Source organism: Seriola lalandi, unplaced genomic scaffold (assembly GCF_002814215.2).
Source record: "Seriola lalandi dorsalis isolate HSWRI2012SDOR001 ecotype SW California unplaced genomic scaffold, Sedor1 jcf7180002052092, whole genome shotgun sequence".
Taxonomy (NCBI): domain Eukaryota; kingdom Metazoa; phylum Chordata; class Actinopteri; order Carangiformes; family Carangidae; genus Seriola; species Seriola lalandi.
In genome coordinates, this window is record NW_019522645.1 from 195,008 (window position 1) to 216,817 (window position 21,810).

General features: G+C 39.3%; 2 protein-coding genes across 2 annotated transcripts in view; one reads left to right on the top strand and one right to left on the bottom strand.

Moving 5' to 3' along the window:
- Nucleotides 1-1,940: 1,940 nt before the first annotated feature.
- Nucleotides 1,941-4,064, bottom strand: LOC111649931 (transcription factor JunD). The gene has a single exon (XM_023399629.2). It carries the CDS (start codon nt 3,871-3,873, stop codon nt 3,052-3,054), a length of 822 nt encoding a protein of 273 aa, XP_023255397.1. The 5' UTR covers nt 3,874-4,064; the 3' UTR covers nt 1,941-3,051.
- Nucleotides 4,065-14,150: 10,086 nt separating this feature from the next.
- Nucleotides 14,151-21,810, top strand: part of LOC111649926 (E3 ubiquitin-protein ligase rnf213-alpha-like) — a 43,697-nt gene continuing 36,037 nt past the window's right edge. The window contains exons 1-8 of the mRNA XM_087172148.1: nt 14,151-14,252; nt 14,481-14,596; nt 16,392-17,387; nt 17,871-18,034; nt 19,184-19,330; nt 19,541-19,743; nt 20,964-21,229; nt 21,395-21,651. Of these exons, the coding sequence (XP_087028274.1) occupies nt 14,159-14,252; nt 14,481-14,596; nt 16,392-17,387; nt 17,871-18,034; nt 19,184-19,330; nt 19,541-19,743; nt 20,964-21,229; nt 21,395-21,651 (2,243 nt within the window). The 5' untranslated portion in view covers nt 14,151-14,158. The remainder of the gene's footprint in view (nt 14,253-14,480; nt 14,597-16,391; nt 17,388-17,870; nt 18,035-19,183; nt 19,331-19,540; nt 19,744-20,963; nt 21,230-21,394; nt 21,652-21,810) is intronic.

The following is a 21,810-nucleotide window of genomic DNA, read 5'->3' on the forward strand; positions in this document are numbered from 1 at the left end:
TCAGTCATCTGTGTTTTGCAGTAAAATTGTCGTTCTGGTGGGAAATGTTCAGATGCTGCTGGTCCACACCGCCTCAAGATGTTTCCCCTTTTCAAACAGTTAAAGGTAATCTCAAATATGTCAGACTACACTATTTAATAACGCAAAAGTTATTAAACAGGGACTTGCAAATCTTGCTTCCCTAGTCAATTTTAATTTCTCTAATGTAAGTGAAGTGTGAGTGAAAATTAATCGTTTTTTTTGTTTCTATCCAGATGGTAGTAACATGAAAGGTCAAATCTTGCTGTTTCTTTTTGGATTTCAGGTTTGCACACGTCCTGATCGCATCCTGCAAAGTACAGTAATACATTATCCAGAACCTGTTGTACATTTTGTGAAATAAATAAGGTTAGAGATACTAAATAAAATGTTCTTGATACTTGCTGATTATAGGGAAGACAGATAGATATGGTGACAGTTACTATAGTTCATGCTATTCCTCACATCAAATCAACCAGGTGACTGAAAGCTTGTTTTGTGTCTTGTTTGTTACATTTGATTATGCCCAACAAATAATTATCACATCAGAGAAGATATGATGTGAGTGACGGAGCGGGCAATAAGACAGAAAAGTGATCCTGGGCTGTAAGATTGTGGTATCACTGATTGTTAGTGATGTTTTGTCAAATCCCATGTATTCACCCCTCAGTGACTAAAGGCTAAATGCTACCTGCAGCATGGCTGCTGTATTTATCTCTGCCATGTTGGATTTTTACTCAGAGGTCAACATGCCCAAAGCTACATTTCTATTTCTGCATGTGGACACAGCAGAAAGATTAAAAGTTTATCATATCTCAGTCACATGGCTCTCAGGAGGAGGGTGATGGGTGACACAAAAAGTTGTACAAATATTTCCACTTTTGAAACACAGTTCTATTCTGTGAGCGATGCTTCCTTTCCCCCACAATGGTTCTATAATATCTCTGGGCATTTAGTGTTACCCATTGATTTTATTCTTATTTGGATAAATAAATAAAAACTAATAAATACTCTCAAAGGCAGGGTGAGCCATACCTGTTTAGAGGGAAATTATGGGATGTACTGTATTAAATAAGTGGCACAAAAATGTAAGTCTTACTTTAATCTATAAATATATAATTATTAAACTTTGATTTAGCATATTTGAACCTCCTGCTCATAATAGCTGGACAACACTGACTGACTAATATCAATGAAAGGCCTATCACCAATACTTTCATCTAACTCTGATCTTGAAGACCCAAACAGAGATGTGCCCTGGATAGTGGACTCAGAAAATAGTTGTCATTTGATAATCTTATGTTGCAGGGAACCCAATCAAGTCAGATTTAATTCTCTCAGCTGAGAAATGAATAAAACTCACATCTGTACACATCTGTCATACTTATACATCTTCACGATACACTGAATTCTAGACAACTGAAGTCTAGCTATTCCTAATTTTGCAGCAGACACCCCTGAGACTTTTCAAGGACCTTCAGGGGGGCTGCTACACCCCCCATTTTTTTTAATCATAAAGTGCACTATTCCCAAAAATGGCCTTCATTCCATTGGTGCATCAGGATATTTGTTTTTTTTTTTTTGCAATTTCCTATTTAACCAGCAGAGGGAGATAGACACCATGGTGATGCACGATGGAGGGAGCAGAAACCATGCATCCAAAATCCAGTTATTACACAACACTGACTTCACTAATTCAGTCTCCATCAGAGGAAGTTATAACCTGCAATATATTTTCTTGCTGTCTCTATGTTGTTTTACTTGAACGTGCTATTCTTGAGACTTATGGAAGACAAAACTTAACATAGTATAGTGGGCTATATCTAGAACTTGACAAATTCCTATGCACCTCCAACATCTTGTTTACTGCAGCACACACCGACTTCATCAACATGAATGTAAATACCAGAGATTCACCATAATAGAGGAAACAGTGTTTATTGCCGAGCAGCATTTAATTCAGAACACATCGGCATGAAGCCAAATAACTGTAGGCTAGAGGTGACAGCAACAGTCGGTGCAACAAAAAGGTTACGACTTTTCACATTTAAAATGAGGACACACGGAAATAGGACACAGTAGAGTAAAAAATATATAATTACAAGTGTTTGTAAAGGTTGAAGATAATAAACACTGATTAATTGCGCCCTGTGACACCCAGCTGTGGGCAACATTCGAGTTTGTCAACAACATGCAAATTGTTCCCTACAGAAATACGTGGTAAATAGGTTATATATATGTAGATTATCTCTTACATATCAAATGTAGGTGTATGCATTTTTCTTACAGCCAATTCCTCGTGTGTTCCATGTGTTAAGGATATCTATGTCACAAATGTGCATATTCTCCTATAAATATTTTTAATCTGTTTGGTCCAGGTATGAGACTGTAAGACACAGCCAGTCTGTAAACATTTTTACAAGAAAAAATATCGACATGTGCCGTCTGTAGACCCAGTTGAAGTTGAGTATACAGCCCCCCGATAAGTGCCTCTTTTCCCCCATCGGAGAAGACTATGGCCAAAATCCATAGAAAGAAATAGCAGTTTAAAGCTGCCTTGTTCATCAGTAAACATAGATACGAGGTAGAGCAGGATTTCATACATTGAACATATCAAAGGAAAACGCTCTTTATTTCGGAGTAAATCTAATAAACCGATAAGCAAATTGCTCATTTAAATATGCAATGCTGCTACTGATTTGTTCTCTCCACCGAGCGGAGGCGTGGTGTCATCTGGGATTCTGGAAATTGCTTAAGGAATAAAACTTGTCCAAATTATCTGCCAATTATAGCGGAAGAGTCTCATCAATTATTATCTTATATTATGTTCTACCGCGTATGTTTACATTTTGCCAATGTTCAAAGCATTTTAAAACCGCCTATTAATGTAAAATTTGGCCTATGTGGCCTGGCGTTCATTCCACCAAGAACAGCACATATCTGGGCAACGCTACATACAGATAAAACAACATTAACAGAGTCCATGAAGCTTATTTGCTGGTCAGTAGCCCAACTGCAGGTCTGTCCCTCTGGCTAGTGCACTTGAACTTCGTGTGGCAGCAGCTGACAGCCGCTGTTAACATGGGTGAGGACTTTCTGTTTCAGCTGGGCCACTTGCTCTCTAAGCAGGCTAGCCGTCGAAGCCAGGTCGGTGTTTTGACTTTTCAGCGTTTTGACCTTGTCCTCCAGCCTGGAGATCCGCTCCAGTTTACGCCTCCGACACTTTGAAGCTGCAATCCTGTTCCTGAGCCTCTTCCTCTCGGCTTTGATGCGCTCCTGTGTGTCCATGTCGATGGGGGACAGTGGCGGGCTCTCCCCGAAGCTCTGAACGTCAGGGACCGTCTGAGGCTCCTCCTTCAGCGGCTGGACCCGAGAGAGCTCTGACTGCGGCGGGGCTGCCCCCAAGTGATGTGACGGAGGAGGCGGGAAAGGGACTGTGTCTGTAGAGTAGTTGACAGTGGTTCCCAATGGCCCGGTGCCGTAACTGTTCAGGTTCGTATATACCGGTAGATCCGGTTGGACGGTGACCGGGGCGATGTTGGCGCCCAGATCCAGGGTGCCGTTCGCCTGCCCGTCTCCGTTCAGCTGGTTCTGCTTGTGCAAGTCCTCCAACGCCTTCACGAAGCCCTCGGCGAATTCCTGCTCATCCGTTACCGTCTTCGGGTAGAGGAACTGGGAGCTGGTCGGTGTCGTGGTGACCATGCCGTTGGACTGGATGATCAGCCTCTCCAGCTCCGGAGAGGCCAGTTTGAGCAACCCCAGGTCCGGGGAGCTGAGGATGCTCTCAGCATCGCGGAGATGCGGTTTGAGGTCTGCGTCCTCCGCCAGGCTCAAGTTAATATCCTTCTTCATCATTATTTCCGTGGGTAAAATGACAAAGTCGTACTGCTCGGCACTCCCTCAGAGCGGTGCCTTGCCCATAACCTCACAGAAATAAACCGTAGCGTAAAATATTTTGTATCAAATTAATATTTTTAATACTTAATATTTTGAAACCGTTGGCAGTCGTCTGCTCTCGAGTGGAATCTGAGTGTACTGTACGCCCGCGCGCACCGCCTCGAGCTTTTCTAGGCTCGCACGTTCCATTATGTCACATCAGAGCGCGCGCATTGGGCAGAAATTACGTTTTCCAGACTTTTATTTGAATAAAGGGACGAACCGACCATAGAGGAGGAGACAGGTGGGAGGTCTCACTCTACGTCTCATTCTGGTGTCCGGCTACAGTCCTAAAAACAGTGCCCATGGATAATAATGTGATTTGTATCATTTGTATTGAAATGAGCTCACCCAATACACCCATGGCAGTGTTTGTTTGGCAAGGCAAGTTTATTTATATAGCATATTTTATACACAGACAAATTCAATATGCTTTACATAATGCTAAATAATATAATTACAAAAATAACAAGACTAAAATAAGCAAGGAGAAGAAATACATCAATTTAGATAATCATTAAAGGAGCATCAAAAAGGCAACTTAAATTATAAAAAAAAAAGTTTGAAATGCAGCTCTTAAATTTACACTTATTTCAGCTGTTAGACCTCCGCTCCTAGCTAGTAATAACCTGAGGTTACCAAACTTTCTAAACTGAGAGTCATTAAGGTGTAAGTTGTCCCTCCATGCTTTGTCTAACAGGGCTAAAGGAGTGAGGTATATGTCAGTAGGGAGTCCATGGTGTTATTTTTTATTTTATTTTTTTTAGGAAGATCACAAATGACCACCCCACATCTTTTCAAACTGACTGAAAGTTGTTTTTTGTAGGTTTTTCCAAAAACATAGCAGCCATTGCCTCTCAATTTGTTTAAGTCTCTGAAAGATAATGCACTGTGATGTTAACAGGGAATACAATATATGAACTTCAATCATGCTCAATTATACTTATGGTTATAGGCTAGTTATACAGTAATTCTCTGTAACAACTGAGCAAACTCCATCTGTTTACGAAGACCGTGATATATGGTTGAAAGCTCTGGGAAGTAAATATATTTGTACCTTGTGTTAAGATTTTTCAAGAACATTCGTGACCCTTCACTTTGTACCAAGTTATTCATTTTCTTTATAGATGATCTTTGGTACCAGTTCTATTGCCATGGAGATGAGGGATAAACTACAAACACTGATGTTGGACATTGAGGTTTATTGTGAAAGGAAGTATTGACTGGTACACGTCCTTTTCATTTTCAAACTAATAATGTTCAGCACTATAGAATCCACATTTTTCACCAGTTTGTAATTTCTTATATTTAATGTAAGAAGGATAATTGTAGGCTATAATTGTGGGCATGAGCAGTTGTGATTTGTGTGGTCAAGAATGTCTTCTCAGAAAAAAAAGTTGTGCTCACTTCTGTTTTATGCCCTCAGCCAAGACACTGTCCCCTGCATTTCTGCACATCCAAATTTGAAGAAGTTGAATCTGAAACTGATGTGATTTCAACACTTCCTCTGGTCAGTTAACAGTTTCAGGTTGTTTTTGAGTTGGATCTGGTCTCACATGTGACACACCCATTTAATGAAACACATGATAATTGTAATTTGTGAATTTCCACCCAAGAATATCCATTTCCCTTTACAGATTTTCCTATTTCATATTTCATTTTTTAAATTGACATAATTTTTAATGCCAGTATTTTCTGTTTTTAACAATACAGCCTGATTAAGAAGGTTTAAAAATATATATATATTACCACCATCTTTGTAAGATTCTTTGTAAGTGAATTTGTTCTCCGTGTCTCTGAGGGATTAGAGGTGGAAATCTTCAGTGTAATTTTGGTCGGCATTTCACATAATGAAAGCCCTGTTTGTCAGTGGTTGGTACATTTTGTCAGGATTTTCCAGGCTAACCCTCCTGCCATGGTCACATTTTATGTGTTTGACTTGTGCGGCTATAATTTTAACACACTTTTATACACATGTAAAATGACCATTGTGTACTACAACACAATGTGTTGTGATGTTTTATCAGTTATTCATCAATGACACAATAAGCTCTAGTGAATACTGATAAATTGTTTCTTTACTGTGTTTGGTTTCCTCCCATTTCATATGTTTTTTGTTTTTTGTCCAAAACTACACAGATGCACAGAGCAGTCAGTCACTCAACAATACATTTATTTAGCTAAGAATGTAATAATCAATAAATTTATAATGGGATAATGGTCCTTGTTTTCTTCATTATCAGTCCTCTGGCTTGTAAAGGGTTACAGAGAAGGAGGCATGTGCGTCACAGGTAGGTCCTATCCATCAGTGCGGGTGGATCACATGATGGACCCTGTGATGTCAGATCTCTTAATGCTGAGGCGGAAATGGAGGTGGGGGGAAGTAAACCAACAGAGGAGAGATATTTTTGTCTAAAAGCCGAGTATCGGTGTAAAGAGAGTGGGGGTGCTGAGCCTGCACTCGAGAAAAAAAAGGCTGGCAGTAACTGGAAAAGGATGTACCACTCTCTCACAAACACTCTTTCATTTCCTTTTACCTTTCTTTCTTTTTTTTTAAACAAACCAATAAAAACTGTGAGCAATATACTTTCACAAAGAGTTAAATGTGTCTGGATACTGAAGGTTTGGGCCTTCTTATAATAATTGTCCATAAATGTTGATGAATTTGTAATTTATAATATATACAGTATATATATATATATACACAAATTATATATATATACATATATATATGTATATATATATACATATTGTAACCATGACGACGACGGTCCTCTAACCTTAAGGTAGTACTAATTTTAACCCAAACCACTACCTTTTCGTAGACCTGACCAAGTAGTTTTTGTGCCTAAACCTAACCAAACCGTGACCGTTCCACAGCCTAAACTGTTTGTTTATTATTGTTATCATGGCGGTGATACGCTCCTTCTGGTAATATCCGAAGATGGGGACAAGCAACCTATATGGTGGTTAAGGTTGGAGGACTTGTTGGAATGAAGATGTAGATTGATGATGTAGATTGTTCTGGATAAAGACACTTGTTACAGCGTGTCATGAATACGAGTCAACATGAGTTGAGGAGTAAACTCAGGCCTCCAGCAATAATTTTCTTCAGTGACCATGGGTTAGGGCTGCAAGTCAAGGCACAAACTGATGGGTTGTCAGGAATGCTTGGCATCAGTTGGAATGGTTCAGCTTCGGTTGTGCCAGAGAACAAGAGAGATCAGGACAGTTCTGTACTGTATTGGGCAACGTGTGATTGATGAGTGGTTTGTACTTAAAACACTATGTGTGATTCATGGAGAGGAGCAGAGCAAATAAAAGCCTTTTACGGGTATTAATAGAAATGAGAATCCATTTTCTGCCTGCAGAGAGAAACTTAAAGGGTTGGCTGATTTCCACCACCATTTACTATGAATTTCTTGTGAATTCACTGTGACATTTGAATACTAATGAAGCCCAACACAGACATGAGGTGTTTGGCAAGTGAACATGGAGGTAATTAAATATTGTGTGAGCTTGCAAAACATTCTTTCAAAGTGGTTAAATAATGCAGGGTCTTGATCCTGGCCAACAGTGATACACTGCCTGAATGGCAGGTATGTGGCTTTGTGTGGGCATGTGTGCCGAAAAATAAAACAGAAGCCAAGCAAAACTTAGATCTCATTTCCTTCCTTCCATCTGTAGCCTATGATGATTGGGGGGGGCACGTCTGACAACTTTTGTAACTTTCTGAAACAAATCAAACATTCATGTCCACGTAACACAGCGACTGGCCAGGCGTGGGGAGTTGATGGATTTGATCTTCTCATTTCTCTCATTCTCCCTACCTGTTACATTCATTGACTATAAATATACGAATAGCCACATTTTGATTAAAATAAAGATTAGATCATGAAATACCTAAATTGCTAAAAGTAAAAGGGTTCTGTGGTTCAGTGTGTACATATGGAGGGGTTTTTGCAACTATATATATGTATATATATATATATATATACATATATTTATATATATATATATATATACATATATATATTTGTGTGAGCCAACTAGGCTGCTCCACCCATTCTGATGACGTAGTTTCACAGTGTAGGTGAAGTTCCACACTCATGGCGGATGTGGGAACCCCATGTACAAAGTGAGATTCAGTGTGTATCTTTGTGCGTGTGCTGGTTTGTACAAAACACACTTGCACCCACACAAATACACACTATATTTCAAATACTTAACCACAAACCTCACTGGGCCCACACCTTTTCATGGTTAGGCATTAGCTGGTGTAGAAAAACAGACAAAAGCATCTGATATTTGATTAATATTTTTTCCAGAGCATTTACTGTTACATTGGTGCATGCGCTATAGAGCAACATCACACCCTAATGTTTCCCCATATTTACATATTTATAGCGTCTATGACTCATGTACAATAAGATCATGACAAGATAGATTAAGTTTTCATCCCCTCACTTTTTTATGTTGTAGATCTAATTTTAAATGGATAAAATTTCCATTTTGCCCACCAATCTACACTCAATAATCCAAAATGATGTAATGAAAAAAGGAAAAACACATTTTTTACCCATGTGTGTGCGCAATTTATCTGTTTACTACACCAACATTAAAAATATGGACCAGACTAAAACCTTTTCATGACAGTAGCAGCAGCAGATCTCTCTTATACTCAGGGCATGTCCTGTCTCGCGATTTTGTGCTGCCGGTCTTTCCTGTGCTTGTCTCTCCCCTGTCGTCTTGCTGCTCTCTGTCTGGACACCTTCACTTTTCACCTTCCTGGTTGAAGAAGTATTAGGATTAGTCCTCTGAATTGAGAGTAAACATATCAAATGTGCAGCATAGATGAAAAATATCTAAAAATCAATTTTATCAAAAATATTTACCATTAACTGACTACTGCTAACTGCTAACTAACTAGCCAATTTCCTGCTCCGGTCACAAGCCACTGCTATCTCTCTCTCTCTCTCGTGCCCACTACACACACAACCTCCGTACTGAGCTATTCCTGAAAAGAGCTGTGCCACTCCTATAACAATATTCTGATTCAAACTTCCTGCAGATTTTACACAGAGATGATAAATCAGTGTAATGTGCTAGATCACTTGCTCCTACTGCCGCTTCAGTCTTAAAGCACAAATTTAGTTTCCAGACATATCTGCGCATGTGTATAATGCGTACAACATCATAACTGACCTGACCATAACTGATTATCCTCAATGCGCATGTGTCTAGAGTATCACTCAGTGTCCACTGTATTAGGCACACTTGTACAGTCTGTGTGAGGATGTGTTGACTTAGTGTTTCAGAATTGAGGATGCAGTTGATATTCTTGTACTGACCTGCCTTTTATTCTGATGTGCTTCTGTTATTCTGGCCCCTCACATTTATAAATGGAAAGGACAAAACATTTGGTACAGTCCAGTTCAAAAACTAATTACACTCACCAAGCACTTATTTAAGAATACCATGGAGTCCACACAGCGCTGGAAATATAAATTTTGCGATTCTGGTCCATGTTGACATGATTGCATCACATCATTTGTACAGATTTATCAGCATTCATGCTGCAAATCTCCTGTTCTACCACATCCAAAAGATGTTTAATTGGATTCAGATCTGCCGGTTGGGGAGGCCACTAAAGGATCCGTGAGCAACATTATAAACAATAAATAATATACAATTTTCTATGCAAAGATATAGTAGAGTAATGGCGTCCTGCACAGAGAACAAAGTCACACCCCCTCCATGTGAGTTGCAGTCTGAACTTCCCTGTTCTTTGCTTTGGTATCGGATGGCGGCGCATGCATGTTAGTGCATGCGAGTCCCTCCTGTTAAACCGTTGTTTATAAACACACAGTGACCGCCTCATTCTTGTGGCTGGTCCCACCGAGATAAAGAGCCCTAATAGCGGCCAAAGGGCTCCAGCTTTTATTGGAGCTGGCTTTTCTTCTCCTCGATTATGTCAGTAACTTGATGGGTATATATAATATATATATATATAGTATATATATAATGTTACATGTCTATGTCATTAGTGACCACCCACAGAAGGCCTGATAACGATAGCTAACTTGCAGTTACCCATATTATGAATTTGTTCTGCAAATGTTGCTCTCGCTAGCTGGCTTACTGCCAGCTTTGCTGAGGAGCATATCACGTCAAGTGGATAACGGTTGTGGCTGGATTGATTTTGTTGGCTTTCGTGTGTACAGGGTACCTGTATTTTTCACTGGGCTTTGTAACACAGTGGTGATTGAGAATGAGAAGGGAGGGCTGAGGGGTTTGTGGCTGAACAGAGGCTGGAGGTGTGGCCTACAATGTGTTGTTTTGGTCTGATATGCTGGTGATCTATTGCTACATCTAATGGCAGCGATAAGCAGATGTTTACATAACCTGAAGTACACTCAACTCATTGTCATGTTCATGAACCCAGTTTCAGACGGCTTTTGCTTTGTGACATTGTTCTTTATCATGATGTAAGTAGCCATTAGAAGATGGGCACATGTAAATTGAGATGGTTATTTGGCTTAGTGGATAATTGCATGAATAAGCAGGTGTGCAGGTTTTTCTTAAAGTGTGTGGTGAGCGCATGCATCCAGCAAATTCTTGATTTGCAGAAGTGTGTATTTTCTTTGGAAATCCGTCGACTTTACCGTTACCTTTTTCTTTTTTACCTTATTATGGCAGCTCTGCCTTCAAATATGACACCATAGCACCAACAGTAAGCACTATCTCCTGGTTTTAAAATGATCAGTCAAAAACCTGGAGGCAATTTCATGCTGACTTCCATTACTTTTATCTTGCACTGGCACACAGGGCAATTAATCAGCTAATGGGCCCTTGCACAAAACTTGAATCACTCTACCAGTTCTGAGGCTGGTAGTCCCTGGGTGACTGTGACCATGGATGTTTGGCCTCCCTGTGAAGGGAGTGTTGGATTTCCCATCAGTGATACAGTATCATAGATCAGACAGAGCAGTTACTAAAGTGGGATTATTCAAAACCTTCAGAAGTGCTGTCATCTTAATTTAAGGGATAAAATATGCCTTGAAAGAAACAGCATTTCTGTGAGATGAAGGGGTAGAGAGTGACAGAGGTGCAGAGTGTGCGGAGAGATGTTTTCCTGGCAGGCTGGGATTAGATGCGGTTCCATAAATATGTTGGGCAGCTTGGTATGCTTTGTGCCAAGTGGTAAAAATAGGCCTCCTTCCCAAGGGAAGTGATGACGTTTGCAGCCTGCCTGCATCACCAGCCACAAGTCAGCTTCATCCTCATATTGAGAGGCCGAGAGACAAAGTGTGGGGGGAGCATCAGTGATCACCATGGCAACACATGCAGAGTGACGCAGGTAAAAGCAATAGGAAGGCATAGAAGTACTGGTTGGCTGGCGAGTGCAGTGATGTGTGTGTCTGTGTGAGTGTATATGTGTGTGTGGCAGAGATGTGTGGGTGGTAACGAAGAGGAGGAGGACTCAATAACCCAGCACTGAGATTAGGCCCAACAACTGCTACACACACACACACACACACACACACACACACACACACACACACACGCACTGCCCAAGCCTGTTAGCACGGTCAACAATTCAGCCTTGCAACGAGATGATATGATTTAGCACGCTCTTTGAGCACTGACTTCAGAGGAATGGAAAATTTTGTTATTTTCCTCCCTCACAAATGCCATCTTGGATATTATGCATGCATGTATTTCGGGAGGAAAATATTCCCCGTATTCGCCCCGCATGAACTCAGACTATCTTGATGTTTCTTTTCAATGCCATTTGAATAAACCTTTGGGCAAATGTAGCTGCTTTGGCAAAGACTAAATGTTGAATTTAATTATATTTTAAAGGCTATTTGGCCCTCTAGTCTTAGTCTTTAATGCAGTTGTCTGTCCCTCATCCTCTACAGATTTTCCAGTTTTAATACATTTTATAGGATGATGATTGTTACCCTTTAACTGTGCACATCCAGATAGATACAACACATAACACATTCAAATTACAGATAAGGTGAAGTTGCTTCATCTTGTCATTGTTGGCATTCAGTGATTATTTCATCCTGTGATCTGGTATTGTAAGTACAAATCCAGTGTTACCTGGACCTGCGCTGTAAAACGGAGCACAGAGCTCGAACTGTTGGAACCTACATGCAGCCAACTGAAGCAGGATTAGAATAACGTGTTTTTACTTGGTGGGGTGGCAAGCAAACTGACAGCAACAACACATAAGTCCAAACAAGCAACATTACCCAGAGGGCTATGGAATGGGGAGCACCTGTGCGGGCAGGTCATTGATTTTTTTTTTTCATTTTTCATTTCTTTTTTTTTTTGGCTGTGGCAGGAAAGCTCTCTAGTGACAGCTGCTGGAGAGGCAGGGAATGGCAGGGTCTGAAATGTCGGGAAAGATTGAATGCCTGGAAATGGCATTGATTAGTGTAGCTAAGGGCAAAAGGATTAAGGGGAAGAAGCTGGATTAGCAGCAGCCATGACAAAATCATACTGTACACGTCCCAGTAACATCTATGGTATAATCCTAACTGTTTATCAACACATTTTTGGGCCTCCAGCATTATCCACCGAGAGATTTAAAACCAAATGTTACATGAGTTGCAGCCACATCTGACGGTTGTACATTCAGTGTCTAATAATAAACAACAAATAGGACTATAGGGACTCCAGTTTAGTTCAAGGATTTTCTAAACTTCACAATCACTGTAAATCGGGAGAACTGATATCAAAATCTGCTGAAAGATATGGTCAGTTGTTTTTTTTGTTTGTTTTTTTTAATTTATTATTGCTCTTGCATATGCAGTGTTATTTATAAAAGTCTATATTTCCGTAAAATATGTGACGATGACATAAACCATTAGTTGATTAGCTGAAGAATATTAATTGGTAGTTATTTTGATGATCGATTAATTGTATCGGTAATAGTAACCTAGAGCTTTTCCCCGGTTCAGCTGCTCAAATGGGAAGATTTCTGGCTCTTCTTGTCACATATCTTTGGGTTTTGGACTTTTAGTCGAACAAAAACAACCAGTTTGAAGATGTCACTTTGGATTCCTCATCTTATGATATTTTATTGCGCAATGAGAGTGGCAGGAAAAGCCAAAGCAGGCAAACCGTTTTCCTGTAAATGAAAATGAAACTTAATACATAACCCTCAGTAATAAAGCGAAGTCATTGCTCAGATTTTCAGTTTCAATCATGGAGTGATGAAGAGCAAACAAGGTAGGTCAGCTCAACAAATATATGCTTTTACTGACCACTTTCAGAATAATGTATTACGTAATGCAGACTATAATATTAATTCATTCAGACTATAATAATACATCTGAATTTAATGATTAATTTGTTTAATTTTTCTTTGTTTTACAGTACAATCTGCTCTAAGTATTCTTTATTTCATTCACAATAGGATTAGACTCAACTCTATGCTTCTTGTCGAAGTGTTTCTAAGATCATCCTCGCTGTGTTCTAGTTGAGAAATAAAAATTGATCGAAAGGAAGAAGGAAGTGAGACGAAAGTAGTCCATGTCCTTTTAAATGTTACAAGGCTACTGCTGTCATAACACAGGGAGGTCTAGATTCGGTGTGTAAAATATCTTTTGTTAAATAGCATGAAGTTTACTTATGATTCATACATTGAGAAGTTTGCAGAAAGCGTTAAAGCTAAACTCCGACCCATGGTCCCACCAGTCATGGATACAGAGCAGGGCGGACCCTTACGTTCACTACGTAGAGTCCCGCAAATTACGCATGTGCCTCGCCTTCCCCACGTGACAATGCAATCGGCAATGTTTTCAACTAATGTGAGGATGCAGCAGAACTAGCCGGTCTGGTCACGAAATGAAGAGTTTCGAAACACAAAACTGCCAAATCAACCTGCCAACAGATGCTAAGTGTTTCTATCCACCTGCACTAGGGCAAGCAGCAACAGGTTTCCGGACAACAGTCAGGTGTAAGCTTAAAAGCTGAAAATAGAACTGAGTGACAAAACACCAACCGTACAAGTGAGGGAGTAGGAAGTGTATTCGACACACGTTTGCATCCTGTTGGTCTATTTGTCTTAAATTTCTTTACGAGTGGCATTAAAAAAAAAGTCTCAAAAAGTCGTAAGGAACCATGTTATAATGATTAACAATGTTTGCTCCCCTTACTATTTTTTTCTGTTTAAAACAGGTGCATCATGTTTTGCCCTGAGTGTAGAAATCAAGCAGAAAGTTCATTTAAGTTCTGTCCTCAATGTGGCGTCAGGTTATTGAGTCAAAATAGGACCCAAGGTAAGTTTCCTATCGAACTCTTCTGTATCAGTTTCTTAATGTTATTATATGACTTCTTAATGATATTAATGATATAACCTTACCTAACCTTACATATTCTTAAATTAAGTATGCTGAAGATTGTAATTTATCATTCTCTTATCCCAGCTGTATGGAGTACCTTAAAAGACTAAAAACATATTTACTGTGTTTTTATGTATATAATATGTCACATTAATTGTTATACAGATGTGGCCACGTCAGCACCTCAGCCCTCAGTGGCTGATGAGAAGAACCAAAAGGAGGATCAAGACCAGGTTCCAAAAGATGTTAAAGAAAAGCAAGAAAACGCTGCCCAGATAAAGGTGAAACGTCTTAGAAAACAGTTGTTAAAGTGATATCATTTTCATTCTCATTTAAATGGAGCCATGAATTTAAACGACAGCATTTAAAAAAATAAATCAAAATAGAAAGAGTCCATGCAGTGTCCTTTCAAAATCCCAAGCAACCTTTGCTTCCTCTTTCTGAAACTGAAACACAGTTTTGCCTGCTAGTTCACTCCGACATTATGGTATTATGGATGGTAAACAAGCTCATAAAACAGGAGAGCGGGGTTCTGCCATGGCAAGAATGTGCTAATAATCAAATTGAACACGTCTTTGAGTGCAAGGCAGTCCAGTACAGTACAACACCACCAGCAATCATAAACATATGTATAGACGTAGTAACACGTCTCTGACAGTTTCAACAAAAAACAAACATGTTTTCTAAAGGTGGAATGGAGATGTGGTGTTGGATTTGCATTTCACTGTACAGGTGTTCTTAATAAAGGTGCTACCTATGAGAGCCTCGACAGACATAGAAAATAAATGCAGTTTTTTAGTAGAGTTGGGAATACTCACAGAGTTGAGCCGTGATGAACCGTAATCACCGTAAGAGGTGTTGTTGACCTTGATGAAATGTTGTAGACCACAGTAAGGGCCACAGTCAACTGCAGCTTTCTATCCTCATAGGTTACTGTGACTGTTTTTTCTTTATCCATCCTTCCTTGCAACATGTCAGCTAACCAAAATGCGCTGAATGTGGCCATATATTGCTGTGTTTACCATTTTTCATTTAAAAATACTACCATTACAGTGAAGAGTTCAGCTACATTTACATTTACTCATTTGGCAGACACTTTTATCCAAAGCAACTTACAGGTGAGGGACAACACAGTAGGAGACATTGGTGTAAGTACTAAGAACTATATCTGTTCAATAAGTGCAAACAGCTTCGCAGCTCTTTGTCAAATATGTTGCATTTTCAGTAGCTCCTTCATAACAACTGGTCTTCAACTAGTCCACTGGTGAAAGGCTTTTAATGTAAAGCAGCAGCAGGTATGTGTTGTTGTATTAGCAGTATTATCAGTTACGTAACACAGTTTCAATATGGTGGTAGAAGTTATCAGTAAAAAGTAATAAGGCTGATATCTGTAAAGAAACAGAAAAATATCATAAGAGTGAAACTAAACTGTATTGAGAGTTGAACATGGGAGGCTTAATAACAGTGCTTCCTCTGTAGTCACCATACAGAGACACATGTTTTGAGCTCTTCCCAACTATCATTGCTCAGTCGTTCACCAGATGCCCCCGGACTTTCCTTTCTGTCCCAGTCACCTGATCTTCCCCACACACCTGTTCCCAGTTTCCCAATCATCCAGCCAGTATTTAAACCTTGTATGATAGCCTACTTAGATAATTAGAGCAAAAATAATAGGCCCTTTAGAAACCCTGTAAAGTGAAGGCAGTCACATTAAGTTATCATACAGTTTGCTCAGAATACCTTCCAAACTGAACCTGCAGGTTCCCCAGTCTATCTTAATAAATTGTGCTAACTTCCATAGTGAACTTCAGTTTCACAGTTACAAATGACTGTGAAAAGATGGCATGTTCTTTGTATTTTTATTAATGTTTTAACATATTTTCTTCCTCACTACAGATTTTATCCATTTTATTTAATTTTGATGTGAAAAACTGTTTTTTGGCTCAACATATTAACCACTCAATCCGTGTGGTAATTTCTGCCCCTAGAGAAACTTTAGCCCAGATTTTAGCCCCTAGAAATATTTATGACATTGAAAATGATATTGGCAAAGTTAACTATTAAAATGTTTTTCAGGGGCAGCCGGCAAGTGATGATTCAGAGCCAGCCAGAGATGATGCTACACCACAGGACCTGTCAAATAACACAGCAAGCACAGCCACAGTGGAAACCAGAACCAAAGCCTCTGAAAGTAACTCTCAACCATACAATGAAACAGACCTTGGAATTAACCTGTCTGTTTCCACGACAGCGCCGTCTCCTACACCTGCCGGTGATAAACTGACAAGGCAACAAACAGGGAACGCAGACATTAGTACAGAGGCCAGTCCCGATGCAGTGCAAATTCCTGCGGACAAGTCAAGTGATATTCATTCTGGGTCGCTGTCCAATGCTACGTCATCACTTACATCAACTAAACAAGCCGGCTCCACTGCACCTGAATCGTTTGAACAAACACCTCAGATACAGACACGTGGCGATTTAGTTTCTACACCACAAGACAGAGGGAATTGTAAGGAGGAAGAGAAGCTGTGTAGTACAGCTTCTGAGAGTATCTCTCAGCCATGCAGCCAGGCAGCCCTTGTATTACACCTGTCTGTTTCCACGACAGCGCCGCCTCCTACACCTGCCGGTGATAAAGTGACAAGGCAACAAACAGAAAGCCCACCGAATATTAGTACAGAGGCCAGTCCTGATGCAGTGCAAATTCCTGCTGACAAGTCAAGTGATATTCATTGTGGGCCGTTGTCCAATGCTACGTCATCACTTACATCAACTGAAGAAACCGGCTCCACTGCACCTGAGCCGTCTCAGCAAACACATCATGGATGTGATTTGGTGACAAAGCACTCTGGTCAAGATGAAGATAAGACAACCAACCATGAGACACAAAATCTGTCTGGAAGGCCAGATGATAATGAAGATCACACCAACACTGAACAGCATACCTTTGCTAAACAAAGTGACAGGAACAAAGACCAGGCAGCCGGAGATGAAAAAACTCCCAAAGAATCCAAAGAGCATTCTGCTGATCCGTGTCCAGCAACAAAGGAAACAGCCAAAAGCACTGAGGTACTGTAGTTGTCATTCAAATATATAGAGAGAGTTTAATCCTTAAACTGACTCGAAAACATCATCGATCATTGGCTTATAGCAAAATAATTATTGCTCGCTTTTTCTAAATTCCTGCAGATATACTAATGATAGCAATAATATTTAACAATTTTATATCGACAATGATGTGTAATGATTTTCATTAGACTGAGATTAAAACCATCATGTTGTCAGAGCGATCATGGATACAGATTATTGGCTGTGTAATATTATTTTACTGTCTATTTAAGCATCAAGACAAAATGTGAATCTCATAAGTAAAACATCAAAATTGAGCGTTGTGGTAAATCTACATTATACCGCTGATTCATTACGCATTGCAATCAGATTCTACTTTTGAAACTTGATCTTTTAATTGCATATATTGTGCAATAGATAAGTTAATATTCTGATGATCTGATCAGGGCTTTGATTCATCTTCAACTCTTGTTTTTTCCACAGACTATTGACCCCAAATCAGATGACAAAACAAGCACACACCTGGAGAGACAAAAACAGCAGCCAGTTAATAGAGATGTAGATGTCTCCAGTTCACCAGCATCTGAGGAGATGTGTGTTCTAGTCGAAGCAAATACCTTGGAAGGGTCCACTAAAGGTCCACTTATGTAAGTTTATATATATTTGTAGTAAGCCTAACCCTATTTTCACAAAAGAATGCCTAACCCTAGCCTAAATCTTATTCTAACCCTAACCCTAAAGTCTTAACCCTTAAACAACCAGTTAAACTGTGGGGTCCAGCATTTGTGTCCCCACAAAGACCCCAAGTACAGTGTACAGTTTTGAGACCCCAGGAATATAGTAAAACAAGTGTGAACAGGCACCTGCATGTACACACGTATGTGAGCATTTGTTAATCTCAATGGGCAGATACCAGGTCAATAAATCGTAGAGATATCTAGGTTCAAGGCCTTTAGAGTGAGCAAGAACATTTTGTCCCAGTAATGTGTTATGCTCAAAATAGACGACCTTACCGGCCAAAACTATAGTTTGCTAACACAAAATCTGTAAGTCTATACATACGTCTGATTTCAGCTGTACACATACACAAACCACAATATATATACTGTACATATATAGTTCTTTGAAGGTTCACAAGTTGAACCAATTATGAACCAGCTCTAGCACCAGCCCAGAACTAGCACGAGGTTCATCTTGGTGGAGAAGGGGTATCGGTGGTCCAACTCATCCCAAACCATCATGGTTTTTTCAACATCGCTTGAAGATGCATTCAAAGTTTTTACAATCTTCTGGATTAACTGACGTTCATGTCTTTAAGTAATGATGTTGTTTCCCTTTACTTAGTTGAGCAGTTCTTGATATAGTAGGGCAGTTTACTGTGTACCAGCACTACCAAAACACAACGAACTGATGGTCTCAAATGCATTAAGAAGGCAAGAAATTCCACTAATTAACTTGACAAGCCACACCTGTTAATTGAAAAGCATTGAAGGTGACTACCTTATGAAGCTGGTAAAGACAATGCTAATATTGTGCAAACCTGTCCTCAAGGTAAAGGCTACTTTGAAGTATGCCAAAGGAAAGGGCTGTGTAATGGCAAGATACATGTAAACTGATTGGTTTTTTTAGGTGGGCATTTTTTAAGTGGCTGAAATAAGTTTTTTCTCCTCTTTGAATCCACAGTGTTACATTCCTCTGCTTCTCTGCCGGCACTCCTGCCTCCTTCTTAGACTTCAAATAACGCAAATTATCACTTTAAATGAACATTTATTGACAATTTTTCTTTCTTTTTTTAGTTCATCCAACAGTGAACATATACAAGTGTACTTCCATGCTGTCACTTCCAAAGACTTAAATTTGGATCCAGAGAAGGACTTTGTTTGTCTAAACTCTGGAGCATTGTTTGGAAGCTGGAAACAAGGTTGGAAAATGTCCTTTTCAAGGTATGACTTCGTAAATTCATTTATTTATTTTGACAATCATACCAAAACAACTGTTCCACTGGAAACGAAAGAAAGGAGAAGTTGTTTTTCCTCGTATTAACATTACTACTAGCATTGCAACATTCATTCAGTTAATATCTTATTTTGAATAATGAGTTTGTCACTTCTCTGCATGTCCCATCTCTTATAATACCAACTTGTGTTTCACAGGCGTCTAGAGGACAAGAGATATCTTGTTGAAGGACGGGTTATGATTCCCAAAAACATAATTCATGAGGTCATACCCTACAAATATGCTGTTTACAAGCAAAGTGGAAAATATAAGGAAGTCTATGAGGCCCTCTACCTGGACGAGGAAAAGGGCTACATCAACAGGTGCCTTTCAATCAGACAGGATCTTTTAACACACAAAGGTATTATTCTAGATGCACTTTTGCTTTCATACAACTTTTGCTTATGTTTACAGAGTGATATATTTTGTGTTAACGATTTTTTATTTTGAATGTACAATGTCTTAACTACAAAATACATGTGTACTGTTCACATGTATTTTGTAGTCAAGACATTGTACATGTACTATTAATATTATAACAAAGTAACATATTAATTTTTTTTTTTAAATTTAACCATGTAAGTCCCACCAGATCAGAGTCCTGCCTGTCAGGGATAGGTACCGAATCCTGGTGTTACACTGGCCCGGGGCAAAATTTCTAATGAATACAGTATTGATAAGCTCTAACATTATCGGTTCTACCCTTGGTACTGGAGAAATTCAGAAAATAGATTTGCAATTTGTTATTGCTACATAAAAGATCTTTCGCAAGTTCTTTCATACATTTTATTTCAACTCTGATGAAGACATTCATCTATGATGCATTTTTGCTGCTCCCAACGCAGAAGTTCATCTGCACCTCTCTCTCTGCACCTGTGTGTGTGAGGGGCGGTGGCAGCTCTGTCTCAGATGCTGGAGTTCAGTGCTGTTGAAATTTGCTACTTAAGACTGTTAATTGAGTACGTATGAGAAAATAAGTGAAATAAAATAAATTCTGTTCTTAATTGTTTTTTTCTCATACCAAATAACAAAAAGTACCGATAAGAGTACCGTTAAAGTACCGGATCAATAAGCAGTCCTGATAAAAGTAGCAGAATCGTTAAAATCTTAATGGTACCCCTCCCTACTGCCAGGGAAATATGACCAAGACAGGCACGTTTGTTTTGTTTTTTAGGTTTGAGTGCATAATGTTAAAATTCACCACATGAGTTTGAATGTTGATTAGGGATTCCCACTGAGGAATAAACAAAATTGGTATCACAGATTACACCAGACAATATTATGACAAGACCGTGGGGATGGTGGGCAAGTTATGTGTACCTGAACACCGTGTAACACCAGTTACTTCGGCAAACCTAATGTTGATCTTACATGCCCCAACAAGGGAAATTAAGGAGAGTATTAAAATGAAATGTTTAGAACATGAACAGTATGAATGCACCCTTATTAATTACAGTTTGCTTTGGCTTAAACCTGCTGTTGTGTAGAGACATTAAAACCATTCACTGTATGAATGGGCCAATAGAAATAGATATAGCAATTCATGCACCCCTGACAAACGTGTGCTGTTGCACTTTTCAGACGAGTGGCACCAATATGATGATATGATCCATCCCAAGATGAGCAGTTTGCGTTTTTGGCATTCTGCCAAAGGAGCCGTACTGAAAGGGAGAGAAGAAGCTGGCAAGGAAATGCTAAAAATAATCTTTGATCTTCTAACAACCTGGAATGAACAAAATGTGGAAAACTTCTTTATCCTGTTACGCCAGTTCTGTTATGCATACAGCCAACCTTTACTTCAAGATGACATTAAAAGACTGTGGGAATTGCCATATGGTAAAGAACAGGTAAATATCAATTGTTTTTTATTCTCCAACCGTATATGTGCACACCCAGAATGGTCCTCTAAAACCAGACAAACTGAATAAATAAATACTGTCTTTTACCAAACACTGTGGTTTGAATGGAAGAATTTGTTGTAAGTCATTACCTTCTTAATTTACCTTTTACAGGTGAAAACTCTGCTTAAGTGTTTCCTGGAGGAAAACATCAATCCGGAGCCAAGCAGTTGCAAAGGAAGAACTGAATCTCTCTTACCACCTCTGCATGCTGGAGTTGTTGGTTTGCTCGTCTACAACAAGTATCTGACGGAGAGCATGACAGATCAGCTATCTAGTCTATGCAATCTTCTTTGTCTTCCTAGAAAGCCACAGCACCATTTCATCTCTTTTTGGGAAGACTTTGTGAAGCCGTTACCTGATAAAAAGAGGTAACTACTGTGTGGCTTAAAATTAAAATCAACCTAATGATAATAAAGATTATAATTTATAATTAAATAATTATAAAAACAGGAAAAATGACGAAAAGCTAAATGTTACAGCTCCCTTAGATTTAAGTTTTAATAAAATAGTGACTATCAGCCTGAGCT